General features: G+C 40.3%; 1 protein-coding gene across 1 annotated transcript in view; it reads left to right on the top strand.

Annotated features, from left to right (window-relative positions):
* Positions 1–14,353, top strand: part of KALRN (kalirin RhoGEF kinase) — a 1,074,930-nt gene that overhangs the window by 687,154 nt on the left and 373,423 nt on the right. Inside the window, exons 20-24 of the mRNA XM_042782122.1 lie at positions 559–674; positions 1,150–1,272; positions 9,830–10,012; positions 11,302–11,420; positions 13,655–13,721. Of these exons, the coding sequence (XP_042638056.1) occupies positions 559–674; positions 1,150–1,272; positions 9,830–10,012; positions 11,302–11,420; positions 13,655–13,721 (608 nt within the window). The remainder of the gene's footprint in view (positions 1–558; positions 675–1,149; positions 1,273–9,829; positions 10,013–11,301; positions 11,421–13,654; positions 13,722–14,353) is intronic.

The following is a 14,353-nucleotide window of genomic DNA, read 5'->3' on the forward strand; positions in this document are numbered from 1 at the left end:
CCTACTTCCGTAGTGATACTGCCTCGGAAACCCAAGGAGGGGTCGCTATGAATCGGGGCCGACTCGACGGCACATAACAACAACAACAACAGATGGTATCTTGTGGCCTGGGACCAAGATACAGACTGAGAATCATAAAATCAAGTTCTAATCCTGGTTTTCTCCCATATTGCTTCCCTTTTGAGAAATTCTGTTCCCAGTGTTTGCTTTTTGAATTTCTGATGCCTAGACTAGTCCTGTAAGGAGGTCTGGTGGCATACTGCCTAAGGCATTTGACTGCTTACCAGAAGGTTGGTGGTTCGAGCCCACCAGCCACTGCTTAGAAGGAAAACTGGGCAATCTACTTCTGTAAAGATTTACCACCTCAGAAACCCAATGAGGGTCATTATGAGTCTGAATCAACTTGATGGCAGTGGGTTTGTTTTTTGTGTTTAGATTAGTCCTGTGGAGAAGCTTTGATGGTCATGGTTATAAAGCACCTGGGCTGTGGGGCCAAAGTGGTTGGTTGGGTTTGTTCAGAGCTTTCCTGTGACCAGCACTGTGTCCTCTGCCCTGCAGCCATCTTGAGTGAGCTCTTACAGAGGGAGAATCGTGTCTTGCACTTCTGGACCTTGAAAAAGCGACGGTTAGACCAGTGTCAGCAGTACGTGGTATTTGAGCGCAGCGCTAAGCAGGTATGTCCAGAGTTCTCCTGGCTTTGCCTTAGTTGTGAGAGTGTATGGACACCCAAATGACCAAGGCTTGGCACAGTCCAAAAAAGAGCCACAGCAGCAGGCAAACTGGAGCTGGGAGGTAAGGATGAAGAGAAGAAAGAAAAAAAGTTGTCATTTAGCATGCATTCAGCTTTTACCAAGCACTCTATCCAGAGTTTGGTACCAGGAGTTGTCCCTACCTTATAGATGGTACTGTGCCTGGCCTAGAAGAGTCTCCAGTCTAGTCTAATGGAGGAGACACTCTGCCTCTGGAATGTTCCAAATCCAGGGAGGATTCATTCATGAAAACAATTTCAGAGCTACATACCAATGAAATTGTGTCAACTTTTCCTGGATTCATCATGCTATCTCAAACCATAAGCCTTCACTGTACCATGGCAGGTTTTCCTACTGACAGCTGGCTTTTGGGGACTGGGTGTGTTGTTTTCTCCCATAGGCACTGGACTGGATCCAAGAAACAGGTGAATATTACCTCTCAACACATACCTCCACCGGAGAGACCACAGAGCAGACTCAGGAACTGCTGAAAGAGTATGGGGAATTCAGGGTGCCTGCCAAGGTAGGAAGATTTCCAAACCCCTTCCCAAATCTACCCAGCACCCCCATTCTGTCCAAGTAGATTATAGAAGGGAGAGCAGTCTCTCTGTGAGCAGAAATGCTTGGCCAGGGTGGCAAAGGGGGGAAAGTACTTTAGGATTTTCTCCTTTGACACCTGAATTGTGCAAAGGATTATATCTGCTGGGTAGAACAGCTGTATGCAGGAAGTTAATTCCTATATACTTCCAAATACTCATCTTCACGCTCTAGGTTCTGGCATCTGCTATGTTCTTACAAATCAAATAAGTTAACGAAATGTATCCATACAAAAATATACTCATGCATGCTGAGTATCTGCACATACCCATATATTTCTGAAATTTGAATGGCTGAGGAAGTCTACCTACAAAAAGTCTACCTACCCAATGACTATGGGTGGATTCACAAAGCAGATGACTATGATTTCCTAAGCTGGCTTCCATCTGGCCCCAGAAATGCTAATGAGGCAGGCTGGGGTCCCTGGCGAGCAAAATGTGCACATGTGCACATACACATAGCCCCTCACACTCCTGTTTACGCTGAGTGGGAGAATCTATAATAGGAGGAAATCTAATTTTCATCTGATTTCATGGCCAGAATTTGATCATCTGAGGACATTTGTGTTTGAATGAGAATCTGACCTGTCTCAGCTCCCTCTTTGTAGTGTGCTCTTCCCTGGCAGTGGCCTCTCTGCCATGTAGAAAGCTTTCTTGGCATGACTTCCACACATGGCAGATAATATTCCCAGGGTGAGAGCTGGTTTTGTGTAGGTCAAAGGGAGAGCAGATGAATGCCCCATCCTTTCCAGAAATCCCTGTGACAATAGAGAAAATGTCCCTCTACTTTGGTGTGACAAAATTAAGCCTTAGTCTCATTCTTGAGCTGATTTTTCCAAAGTGGTTATCCACTTTTTGAATTGTATACTATGAATACTTGATATTGGGGATCCTTCTACATCCCTGTGAGCTTTGGGGCCTTTTCATCTAGTGTTCATAACTGTGAGTGCAGATAAAAGAACCTCATTTCATTACTAGCTAGAACAAACAGCACTAAGAAGGTGGTGGGTGTGCAGAACCCTTTTCAAAACCAAATGAAAATGACTTTTGCATGAACTATTTTTGGTTTATCCAACTAGTATCAATAATGAACCATTAACAGGCTAAATAGTATCAGATCTTTTGGTGTTCTTACCCACATAGAGTGGATGATAGAAAATACCCTGAACTACTTAGGTTCTCAGTATGTCCATAACCAAAGTGGAAAAGGGAATTATTCAACTTAATGCATCCTTCCTTTACAGTCATCTTCATATCTTTTCCCTGTAGTCCATTCATATTGTTACCACCTTGTAGTGGTTGTTGTTATGTGCCGTTGAGTCGGACCCGACTCATAGCGACCCCTCCTTGGGTTTCCAAGGTGGTATCACTATGGAAGTAGATTGCCTCATCTTCCTTCCAGGGACTTGCTGATGGGTTTGAACCACCAGCCTTCTGGTTAGCAGTCAAGTGCCTTAGGTACTACCCTACGAGACCTCTTAATCACATTCCATGTTCCTGTCCTATCCTTCCTTCCAATTCATTCCGTTCTTCATTGTTGTTAATCATAAAACTCTACTTGGATCATTAGACCACTCAGCTTAAGAACTGAAGAGTGACTCTTCAATGGCTTCGGCCTAACACACTCAGCTTCTGCAACTACAATCCTCTGCCTCCTCAGCTTTATCTTCAGTTACTCTTTTGTGTAAAAGTTACGTTCCAGTGGAACAGACCAGTTCATGCTTCTTTCTACTTTAGTGCCTTTTCTTCCTCTGTGATGCTGCCTAAAAGCCAGGAAATTATCTGTACTGTTCCTGCCCTGCAGCTCTTGTTGCACTGACAGGGACAGTCCTATTCTTTAGTAATCTGTGTACTATGTCATCTCCTGTATGAGACAGCAAGATCCTGAAGGACAAGAACTAAGCTTTATTAATCCTTTGTTCTCCAGATTGCCTGACTATATCTTAAGTGTTGAAGGAAAGCAACAAACATTAGTGAACATAAGGAGAAAAAGGAAGTTTGAGCAGATTTCAACACCTACTCCCAAATCTATATTTAAAATGATTATTCTACTTTAGCTCTCTATGTTCTCTCTCATTATCAACTATTTCTATTAATAGATTATCGTTCTCCTATCTATCAGATTCCAGATCTCAGGGGTCTAGCTGAGGAGCTTCTGATGAAATAGCAGCCCCCTCTCCTACTACCTGAGCCCCACTTCTCAGAAGCAAATCTCATTGCTTCAGCATAAGCAATCAAATGCTCAGCTATCTCTGGTTTCAATTGTAACCATTAAAATGAATTTGAAATGGAAACCACATTGACCTTGACTCATAAGAGTGTAAATATGGTACACCTCATGATTGAATAGGGCAATAGAGTATATTGACTTTCTATACTCTGCCCCAAAGAAACAGATAAAGTAGAAGAACCACTGAATATTAAAAAGTTGCTTTCTGCATAGAAATTCACTATTATAAGAATAATAGTAATATAAAGAGAAGTTGGATGAAGGTAAAGAGAATTTTCTTGTTATGATGTACTATGGACAATCCAATTAGAAGAATACAGATGATATTTTCTTATTGTGAGTTTCAGAATTTATAGGAAGTCACTGTACACAGTGAAAGGAAATTTTAATCATATTAATATCTGGAGAGACTCAATTTCTTCTAAAAGCACATTTTTTTAAAGATTCATTCATTTTTGTTTTTATTTTATTTTTTACCATTCAGCGATGGTTAATATATTCACAAGGCTGTACAACCATTGCCATTGTCTTTCCAGAACATTTTCATCATCCTCAGAAGAAATCCCATACATTAGCAGTCACTCCCATCCCTCCTCTCACTCCAACCCCTGACAACCACTAATCTACCTTCTGTCTCTATTAATTTGCCTGTTCTAGATATTTCATATAAATATCTAGGATCATTTTACAATTCCACCAGCATTTTGTGATAGTTTCAGTTTCTCTACATCTTCATCATACTTGCAATTTTCCATCTCTTTGATTAGAGCCATCCTACTGTCATCACCACCACTAGTTGCTGTCATGTTGATTCCAACTAATGTCAACCTCATGTGTGTCCAAGTAGACTGTGCTTTGTAGGATTTTCAAGTGGTTTCTCACTGTGGTTTTGATTTGTACTTCCCTAGTGACTAATGCTATCGATAAAATGATATTGGGAGCTCTGGTGGCATAGTACCTAAGGCATTTGACTGCTAACCAGAAGGTTGATGGTTCAAACCCATCAGCCACTCCTTGGAAGGAAGATTGGGCAATCTACTTCCGTAGAGATACTGCCTCGGCAATGCAAGGGGAAGGGTCGCTATGAGTCGGAGACAACTTGACAGCTCATAACAACAACAACAAAATGATATTGATAAAACTGTTGATTTTATCTCTGAAAGTAAAAGAAATCATAAGACAAACTGAGACTTAATTCTTCTGAAAAAAAAAGAATTAAGTAATGATGAAAGTGACTGGAGTCTTAGCTGAAATAAGTCATGTCTTCTTGGATTCAGATAGCAAGGAGACAGAAGGCTGGGATTGTCTGATGTGTACTTTAGACTGAGAAAAGCAGAATCTAAAAAGATTGGCATGGTTCTGTTTCTGGGACTCTTAGGAAGGATATAGCTCATGTGCAGTGGAGGTTTTTGAATGTTTTAGTTCTTCATATGTAATGACAGACTATCTCCTGTGGAATGAAATGAAGGTGCGTCTCATGAAATATGTTCACCTGTACAGGAAAATCTTCATTAACCTCATATCTACAAAGAGCGTACATAATAAATACAAGTAATGTCAATAATAAATGGGAAATATGGAAGATTATAATGATTATGAGCCCTGGTGATGCAATGGCTAAGTGCTTGGCTGCTAACTGAAAGGTCAGTGGTTCAAACTCACCAGTGGCTCCATGGGAAAAAAGACCTGGCAATCTGTGCCTGTAAAGATTGTTGTTGTTGTTATTAGCTGTCATCAAGGTGGCTCCAATTCGTAGCAACCCTGTGTACAACAGAATGAAACACTGCCTGGTCCTGCGCCATCCACACAGTCAGCCATTTGCAGCCACTGTGTCAATCCATCTCATTAAAGGTCTTCCTCTTTTTTGTTGACTCTCTAAAGAAAACCCTGAGGGACAGTCCTACTCTGTCCTATAGTGTCGCTGAGTCAGAATCAGCTCAATGGCACACAACAACAAAATAAATTATAAGAACAATATCAAGAAGCTAAATCTTAAAGACTTGGGAAATATGCCAAAGACCCCAAAAGGACCTTTTAAAAAGCTTTATTGTGAGTAAGCCTCACTGATTAGGGTAAGATAGTTTGATATTAGCTGATGTTGAAAGAAAAAGAGAGAGAGAGAAAGAGAAAATAGAACTGCTGAACCCCTCTATTGCCTCTGTCTTTTCCAGCAGATAACATAGAAATCAAAATGCAAAGGGCAGAGCATACAGTTGGGGGACACATGGAGCCCAAGATAAGTGAGCTTTCAGCTCTAATTTCCAGGCTCAGATGAATTATATCCCCAAAAACTCCCTTTCATCCATAAGATCATAGTCATACTTACGAACCTAACATTCAAGAACCTCTACAATATGACCCCCTATCAGTCTATATAAGGCCCATCCTATCAGGCTATATAAGTTACCCTCTTTTAGTGACAAGATTTGAGTTTCAATCTGGCTTAAATCATGAGGGGGAAGGAGTGTATGGCTATGTGTAAAAATAAATAGAAGATTTGTAGCTATATCACCAGACCTCGCAGGAACCCAGGAAAAGCTGGATGATTCAGCCTAGCGGAAGAAAAAGAAAACTAGCACAGTCTCCACCTCTGGAGATGAGAACTGACATGTCACCCAAGACCAAAAGCTGCTCCAGCAGCCACATTATCCTGGTGATCTCTTCAGAGAAGGGATAGGCATCTCTATCCTGTTCTACCATCATTATAATTCAGCATTTCTTTTCTTCTCCTTTCTACTCTCTGTGTTTTCACTTCCAGTCTGCAACAACCTACCCAATTTCCTGACTCTGCAATTTAAATCCCAAAAGAAAAAAAAAAAAAAAGCCTCAATTGACCCAGGTTATTGCCATTGTCTCCATTTGTACAGAGGTTTTAGACCAGGATATCTTAAAGTCACTGGCCACATACTGATGAGTAATGATGCACGCTGGTGGGTTTTACTTCTGATCTCATCAACTTTGGCCAAGAATGTGGCAGATCACATGGTGTTACTATAAACAAACAAACAAACAAACTCACTGCTGTGGAGTTGGATCTGACTCTATGTTGTTGTTGTTGTTGTTATTTGCCGTCGAGTCGCCCAGACTCATAGCGACCCCTCCTTGGGTTTCCGAGGCAGTATCACTACAGAAGTAGCATTGCCCAACCTTCCTTCCGAGGAGTGCCTGGTGGGTTTGAACTGCCAGCCTTCTGGTTAGCAGTCAAGTGCCTTAGGCACTATGCTACCAGAGCTCCTATATATATAGCCACCCACATTTAAGGAACCATTTCAGGCTGCTGCTCTAAGTAGAGGCTGCAAACATGGTGGCCTCTCAGTGGGCCTGTCCAGTTCATGGGCCAAATTTATCATCTGCTTCTTCCCAATATAAATGCTCAACTCTTGCTGGTCTAGCTTCACTAACCCCCAAACAAAAAGTGTATTCATTCATTCACTCATTTATCCCTTCAACATTTATAGTATGTCTACTATTTTTCTAGAATTGGAGGTATACAAATGAGTAAGATATAACACTTATATTTTAGGAGTTCACAGCCTAATGAAAGAGACACATATAAATAATGTACTGTGATGCATCTCAAAAATAGAGGCATATATGCAGTATTGTAGGCACACTTGGAAGGACATCACCCATTTATCAAGTGGGGAGGATGGAATTTGAAAGAGGGCTAGTGGATTGAGAGCAGGAGAGGACATGTGAAGTTCAACATGACTGGAATCTAGGGACTGTGGACAGCCACGGAGACTGGGGCTGCTATTGTATAAGTGTAGCCACGTGGGGAAAGATTATCTACACTGCTCATTTTACTGTCTGTTTGCTTCCCCAGATTCCATACACACTTGAAATTCTCTTGGTCACAAAATATTTTCCTTGTTGACTCTTAATCACAGGTTTGATGCTTCAGGGTATAATTTCCTCCTATAGGGCTGCCCCATAAGGCTGCTACCACCATCTGGTTATAGAATCCCATCTCATAGATAAAGTCACCTTACTAAGATGAAAGAATAAATATGTGTTTGCAAGCCTTTTACATTAAAAACAAAACAAAAGATTTGATTATAACTGCAAAAAATATATATATTGTTTTTATTCTAAGTAAATAGCAAACCTAAGAAAAACTGTTCAGAAATAAAACATCCTAAATGCAATAAAACAGAAGTCTTTAGGATACCTATACAGGTATCTATACAGGTATCTTTACAGGTACCTATACAGGTATCTTTTCTTAACTGGTTCCAAATACTATTATTTTTGCATTTTTAATTAAGTCAATTCATGACTGAGAAGCCATTTCTCCTATCCTCATACTTTCACACCTTCCTTTCAAAACTTCAAACCTTCCCTTGATGCAGGAGGCTCTGTGTCCTTGTTGGTGGTTCCTTGTCTGGTAGAGAGCCATGTCTTTTGTCTCTCCATTTCTCAGGGGAGTGGTTCTCTCCTGTAAAGAGCTGCAGATAAGCCTGGGAAGGCAAGATAGGAGTGAGATTTAAAAAAAAAGGAGGAGGAGGAAGTGGAGGAGGAGAACAAGAAGAAGAGGAAGGAAAGTTCCTCTGTTTTCTCTCCTGTTCCTCCAGTGATTTGCTGCTTTAGTTTCCCTCAGTTATTTAAATTGTGCCCATGGTCCAAACCTTGGACTTACTTGTCCCCAGTTCAAAGGAGATAGTTTTTCTTCTCAGGATATTATTTAAATATTCTTTTCTTTCCCTTAAAATCTATCACACTTCCCTGAAAGATTTTAGAGTTTCAAAATCCAAAGATGAGTAAGTGTTTTCTTGTTTCAACACCCCTTCCATGTCCATATCTACCCAACTTAAGTCTCACCTCCTCTGTGAAACCTTTCCTTCCCATGCCAGCCCACCTTCATTTTCCCATTTTAAAATTCCTGCAGTGGTTAACTACACATACTTCTCATTTTGACATTCAATTACATGATGCCTTGAGTGATTTAACCATTCTGTGTGAAAATCTTGTCCCCTCTAGGAATTATAGATTAGGGGAAATAATATATTTTTTTCTTCTTTTGTTTACCCCTCAAGCCTGTCTCCATAGCCCCTTCACACAGTTCTGTGGACAGAGGAGGTATTGAACAAACCTGCTAGAAATGAAATTAACCCAGTACATGTCAGAGCTCCACCTTACTTGTTGGTGGTTCCTTGTCTGTCTGGTAGAGAGCCATACCTTCTGTCTCTCTATTTCTCAAGGGAGTTATTCTCTCCTGTAAGGAGCTGCAGATAAGCCTGGGAAGGCAAGATAGGAGTGAGATTTAAAAAAAAAAAAAAAGGAGGAGGAGGAGCTTTGGTATGAAGGGAAGGTATGAAGTTTTTAAAGGAAGGTGTCAAGGTATGAGGATAGGAGAAATGGCTTCTCAGTCATAAATTGACTTAATTAAAAATGCAAAAATAATAGCATGTGTATAGCATGTATAGATAGCTGTAAAGATACCTGTATAGGTATCCTAAAGACTTAGGCTTGTAAGAGATACTAGCTTCATTAACCCTTCTCTCCTCTCTAATGGAAACTAAAGACAAGATCCTGGTGGTGAAAGTGACAGTTTATTTACTCTTAAATCTGCTAGTTGGATTTCTTTAGATCCTGACACGAGCCAGTTTACATGATGTTCAGAAAACCTACCCCATGGTATAGTGAAGGGCCAGAACAAGGAACTAAGGATCAAGGCAAACCAACTCTACCCTCTGCCGCTTACTGGCTATGTGAATTTGGACAAGCCTGAAACCTCTCTAAGCCTCAGTTATTTTATCTGTGGTTGAAGGAGACTCTCACCACCTTCTTCTACCTACCTCAGAGTTTTACAATACAAATGAACTTCAAATGTGACATTAACAACTCTGTAAACTGATAAAGTACTGTGTTGATGCAAGAGATTCTTATGCACATCATATCAATAATAACATCATAATAATAAAATAATCATAGTGGGTAACATTTACTAGGTGCTTATCATGTTCCAGGCACTGTTCTAAGCATTTTATGTGATTACCTCATTCTATGCTCACAACATCCCTATGCTGAAGGAACTATTATAATCCCTGTTTTGCAGATGAAGGAGCTGAGACACGGGGAGTTTAATTAATTTGCTAAACATTTCCCAGCTAGTAGATGACTGAGCTGAGGCACAAACCTAGGCAGCCTGGCCATGAGGTATCTCTGACTGCTACGAAGAGGCAGAGTAGCTTGGGATGAAGGGGCATGAGAGTGAATGAAATCCAATAATTTAAGACTATCTTTTGGGGCAGCAAACAAAGGAGAAAGTGAAGCTTCTGATTCAGCTGGCTGATAGCTTTGTGGAAAAAGGCCATATTCATGCCACAGAGATCAGGAAATGGGTGACCACGGTGGACAAACACTACAGGGACTTCTCCTTGAGGATGGGGAAGTACCGGTACTCTCTGGAGAAAGCCCTAGGAGTCAACACAGAGGTAGGTGTGGAGTCGTATGCAGTTGAGATGTCCTCCCTTCACATCCACTCACCATCACTGCCCTCATTGCCACAGAAGAAAACACCCTCTGGGCCTGGGTCCTGCCCAGAGTTTGCAGAGCAATCTTTCTGAGCTGTTTACCCCTAAAGCTTTATGTGTTTTTTCTAGTAGAGGGGATAGGCCTTGTTGAGCTAGTCACCTCTAGTTTCCCATGACTAAAGCTATGTTGTGTTGCAAAAATGGCTGGCCAGGAGTGGTGCCTATGGCTACAGAACTGACTTTTGCTCTGTGTAAAGTTAGCTGTTACCTTTGAGGACTAAACTATTTGTCTTACCTTCATCAGTACATCTTCCAGACAGTTACTTTAATCAGCAAATGATTAGAATCTCATGTATACATAATAGTGCTCTTTTTAGTATAAGGGATACAGTTTATACAAAGGCTTTTTGACATTTCAATTGAAAAGAGGTACTTTGCTAAAAAGCAATAGAAGATTAACTTTTAATCTCTTCTTTATAATAGGGGTCAGTAACCTGTGAATTGAAAGCTAAAAACAGTCTGGCAATTTAATCCTAGGATGTCTAATTCTTAAATATTTAAATAGGCTCATACTATGAAGCTGAACAACCTAGAAGGTAACGTGGTTAAACCACTAAAAGTTGAGGCAGTTAACATCTTCCCCGGCTTTAATCTGTGGGTTTTTTTTTTTTTTTTTTTTCTCTAGAGGTAGCTATCATATAGGAAGACAAATGGTAGTAGAAATAAGCAGGGATGAGCAATTAGAAATGTTAGTAATTGTTTTATCAGTTAACTTTCTATTTCCAATGGGAAGTTCTTGTTTTAATAAAAAACATTTACCTTGATAATTTTCCCTGGGCAAATGAAAGTTTTCTACATCTTTATGCACTTCTGTTTCACATCTGTTTTAAGGTTAGGAATCAATCTTAAATTAATTTGTGTGTCTGTGTGTTTGGATTTAATCAGAGCAGAAGGCCTTGGGGAAATAGAAGCATAATTATCAAATGTGGTCATTGTTTTATCTTGCTGTGGATATTAGCCCTGTATATTTGACCTTGTGTCTTAAATGTCTTTCTTGTTTGAAAACAAAAATTCATCCCATCAAGAAGAGTGAGTGTGGATAGCAGTATGTGGGATTCTGTCCATCTTCTCATCCTTCTCATTCATTATATCTTTGCTCTATTTTTCCCCTTTACTACCTCCTCCAACTTTACTGAGTTGCTCCCCCCAAAGCATCCCCAAGGTGACCTTTATGATATCTCTCTCTGTAGGATAACAAGGATCTGGAGCTGGACATAATCCCAGCAAGCCTTTCAGATCGTGAGGTCAAGCTACGGGATGCCAACCACGAGGTCAATGAAGAGAAACGAAAGTCAGCCCGGAAGAAAGAGTAGGTGTTGGGGACCTTCCACCCTGACTAGCAGGCTCCTCATGACTCTGCTTAGTTTCCACTGCCATCTATCCCTTTTGACAACTTACTGACCACTTACATAGGTTGAGATGGACAGGATAAAAGTTTATATCAATTAATGGATCCACTCTGAAGATTTGTAAGTGTCCCCAATTCTGCCCATCACCTGAGTTCACTTAATGTATCACTAAGTTCACCGAGAAAACCTTCCTCTTGGGTGATCAAACTTCATATCACAGTTCAAAAATGAATGTAGATCAAATGAAGTATTTTTTCTTCTCCTCCAAATTTAGTTCTGTCTTCTAATTTCCTAATTCCCAGCAATAGTGCCCCCATCCTTCTAGTTTTCCATCCTTGAAGGTGTGACGTAAGCTTTGACTCTCCCTTCACTCATTGTGTCAGATTAGTCAGATTCTTCCCATTCTTATTTCAAAGTTTCTCTTGTCTCAGGCTTTATCACCAGATGTCTGGATTATTTCAGAAACTTCCCCTGGCCATCTTGTTTCCAGCCCTGCCCAGTTTACCTGTATAACAATGCCAAGATTGCCTTTCTGAAGTAACATTTTATTATTGCTCATACCAGTACTGTTCCTACCACCACCACTACCTATGGTGTAGCGTATCCCATAATGTATACGGACTAAACATTATATAAGTGCCTTACACATATTTTCTTGTTAGTTCTTCCCATCACTTATCTTCTTGTTGTTGTTATATGCCGTCAAGTCGGACTCGACTCATAGCAACTCCTCCTTGGGTTTCCAAGGTGGTATCACTACAAAAGTAGATTGCCCAGCCTTCTTTCCAAGGAGTGGCTGATGGTTTTGAACTGCCAGCCTTCTGGTTAGCAGTCAAATGGCTTAGGCACTATGCCACAAGAGCTCCTTCACTTATCTTAGGTACCTATTATGATTAATTCATTTTGCAGATGAGAATTAAGACTTAGAAAAGCTAAGCATCTTGCCCCAAACCACACGGATAGTAAGTAATGGAGCCAGAATTCAAATCTATCTGATTCTTCACCACTATGTATGCTGTGTCTTATTTCCATTATGTCTCTCACCTACAAATTTTAAATGCCTTCATGCCACCCCCAGGATGAAGGTCAAACTCTCATGTCAGAGTCATTTGGCCTAGCCCAGGCCAATCTCATTTCAAAGTAATTTCTAATTAAAATGACATACTTCAGTCAGATCACTTTGATTAACTCCTTCTAGGTCTAAAGAATAAATTGTGTACCATTACTCATTCAGTATTCTGAACCTGGAACTCTCTCTTTGTTGTTTGTTCTTTTTCTTTTCCTTTCCTTCTTTTCCATTCCCTTTCCTTTCTGTTCCTTTCTTCCCCCTTTCCCTTTCGTTTCTTTTTGTTTTATTTTGTTTTGCCTCTCTCTGTATCCTATCAATTCTTCGAAATCCAGATCATATTATATGTCCTTATGAATCCTTTACTACAACCTCTGCTGTCATTGGTCTTCCTTTTCTGAACTCCTACACTTCTTTTGTCTATGGTTTCACATTTTACTTATTCAAATGATTCCCAAGCATATATCTCTAACCTCATAACCTTCTTGAAGACAGAGTGTATTTTATACTTCTATGAACCAAAGGAATAGAACAATGATGAAGATAATCACAATTGATCAAGAAAAGGAATATAACTGAATATGGAGATTGAGACCTGAGGAAGGGCACGAAGTTATCTACAATCATGCAACAAATCAGGGGTGGAACCATAATGCCAATTTCTTCACTTGAAGTTAGGGGATTTACCTCTGGGCTGGTAGAAAGTAAGGCAGGCTTTAGGAATGTTGCTATGCCAGATGGATCCTTCTGACTTGGTCTGGGTATTCAGATTTCAAAATCTTTGCCTAGTGAGTAACAGGATTTCAAAAGGAAAAGAAGAGGAATGTTGGTCACCTGGCTTGGATGGGAAGAGAAGTAAGAGAATCAATTGTTTGTGCTTACAAGTAAGGCAGAAAACAGAAAAAATATGAAGTAGTGAAACACAACTTATACAGAAGGGAGGCCAAGCACATGATCAAGGTAAGAGAGAATCATGAGATGAAACTCAGAAGAAGAAGTTGTGAAGAAAGAAAAATATATTGATAAAATAGAAAAATAGGACAGTCAAGATAGGGTAGGGGAAGTAAAGTTTGAAGGAAGGGAGTATCATATCTATGACTAACTAAAAGCCTTCTTGTTTCCTTCTAGATTCATTATGGCTGAACTACTCCAGACAGAAAAAGCTTATGTAAGGGACTTACATGAGTGCATGGAGGTAAGTCTTACAGTAATCAGTTCACAGCTGTTTCAGAAAGATGACATCCTTGCCCTGACTCAAGTACTCAAGGAGACTTCAATGCTGTTTGTTTTTTCCCAGATAGTAATGAAGAAAAAAAGCCAGCCAGAGAAAATCTTTCTCTCAGAGTCAATAGTAGTTGCATGGGAGTCTAAAGTGCCATTGAAAATAAAGTTTAAACTTTTATTAGATGATGCTATACCCAGGAAAAAATATGTGTGTGTATGTGTGTGTTGCCTAAGGCATTTGACTGCTAACCAGAAGGCTGGCAGTTCAAACCTACCAGCCACTCTTCAGAAGGAAGATTGGACAAACTACTTCTGTAGTGATACCACCTTAGAAACCCAAGGAGGGGTCGCTGTGAATCACGTCTGACTCGACAGCAGTGTGTGTGTGTGTATTTTATATATATATATGTATGTATATAAGAGTGCTGGTAGCATAGTGCCTAAAGCCCTTGACTGCTAACCAGAAGGTTTGCAGTTCAAACCCACTAGCCGCTCCTTGAAAGCAAGATGGGGCAATCTACTTCTGTAGTGATACTGCCTCAGAAACCCAAGGAAGGGTCGCTATGAGTCGGGTCCGACTTGACGGCACATAACAACAACAAT

Source organism: Orycteropus afer, unplaced genomic scaffold (genome assembly GCF_000298275.1).
Source record: "Orycteropus afer afer isolate SDZICR_OR568_19922 unplaced genomic scaffold, OryAfe1.0 scaffold00245, whole genome shotgun sequence".
In the NCBI taxonomy this organism is placed as follows: domain Eukaryota; kingdom Metazoa; phylum Chordata; class Mammalia; order Tubulidentata; family Orycteropodidae; genus Orycteropus; species Orycteropus afer.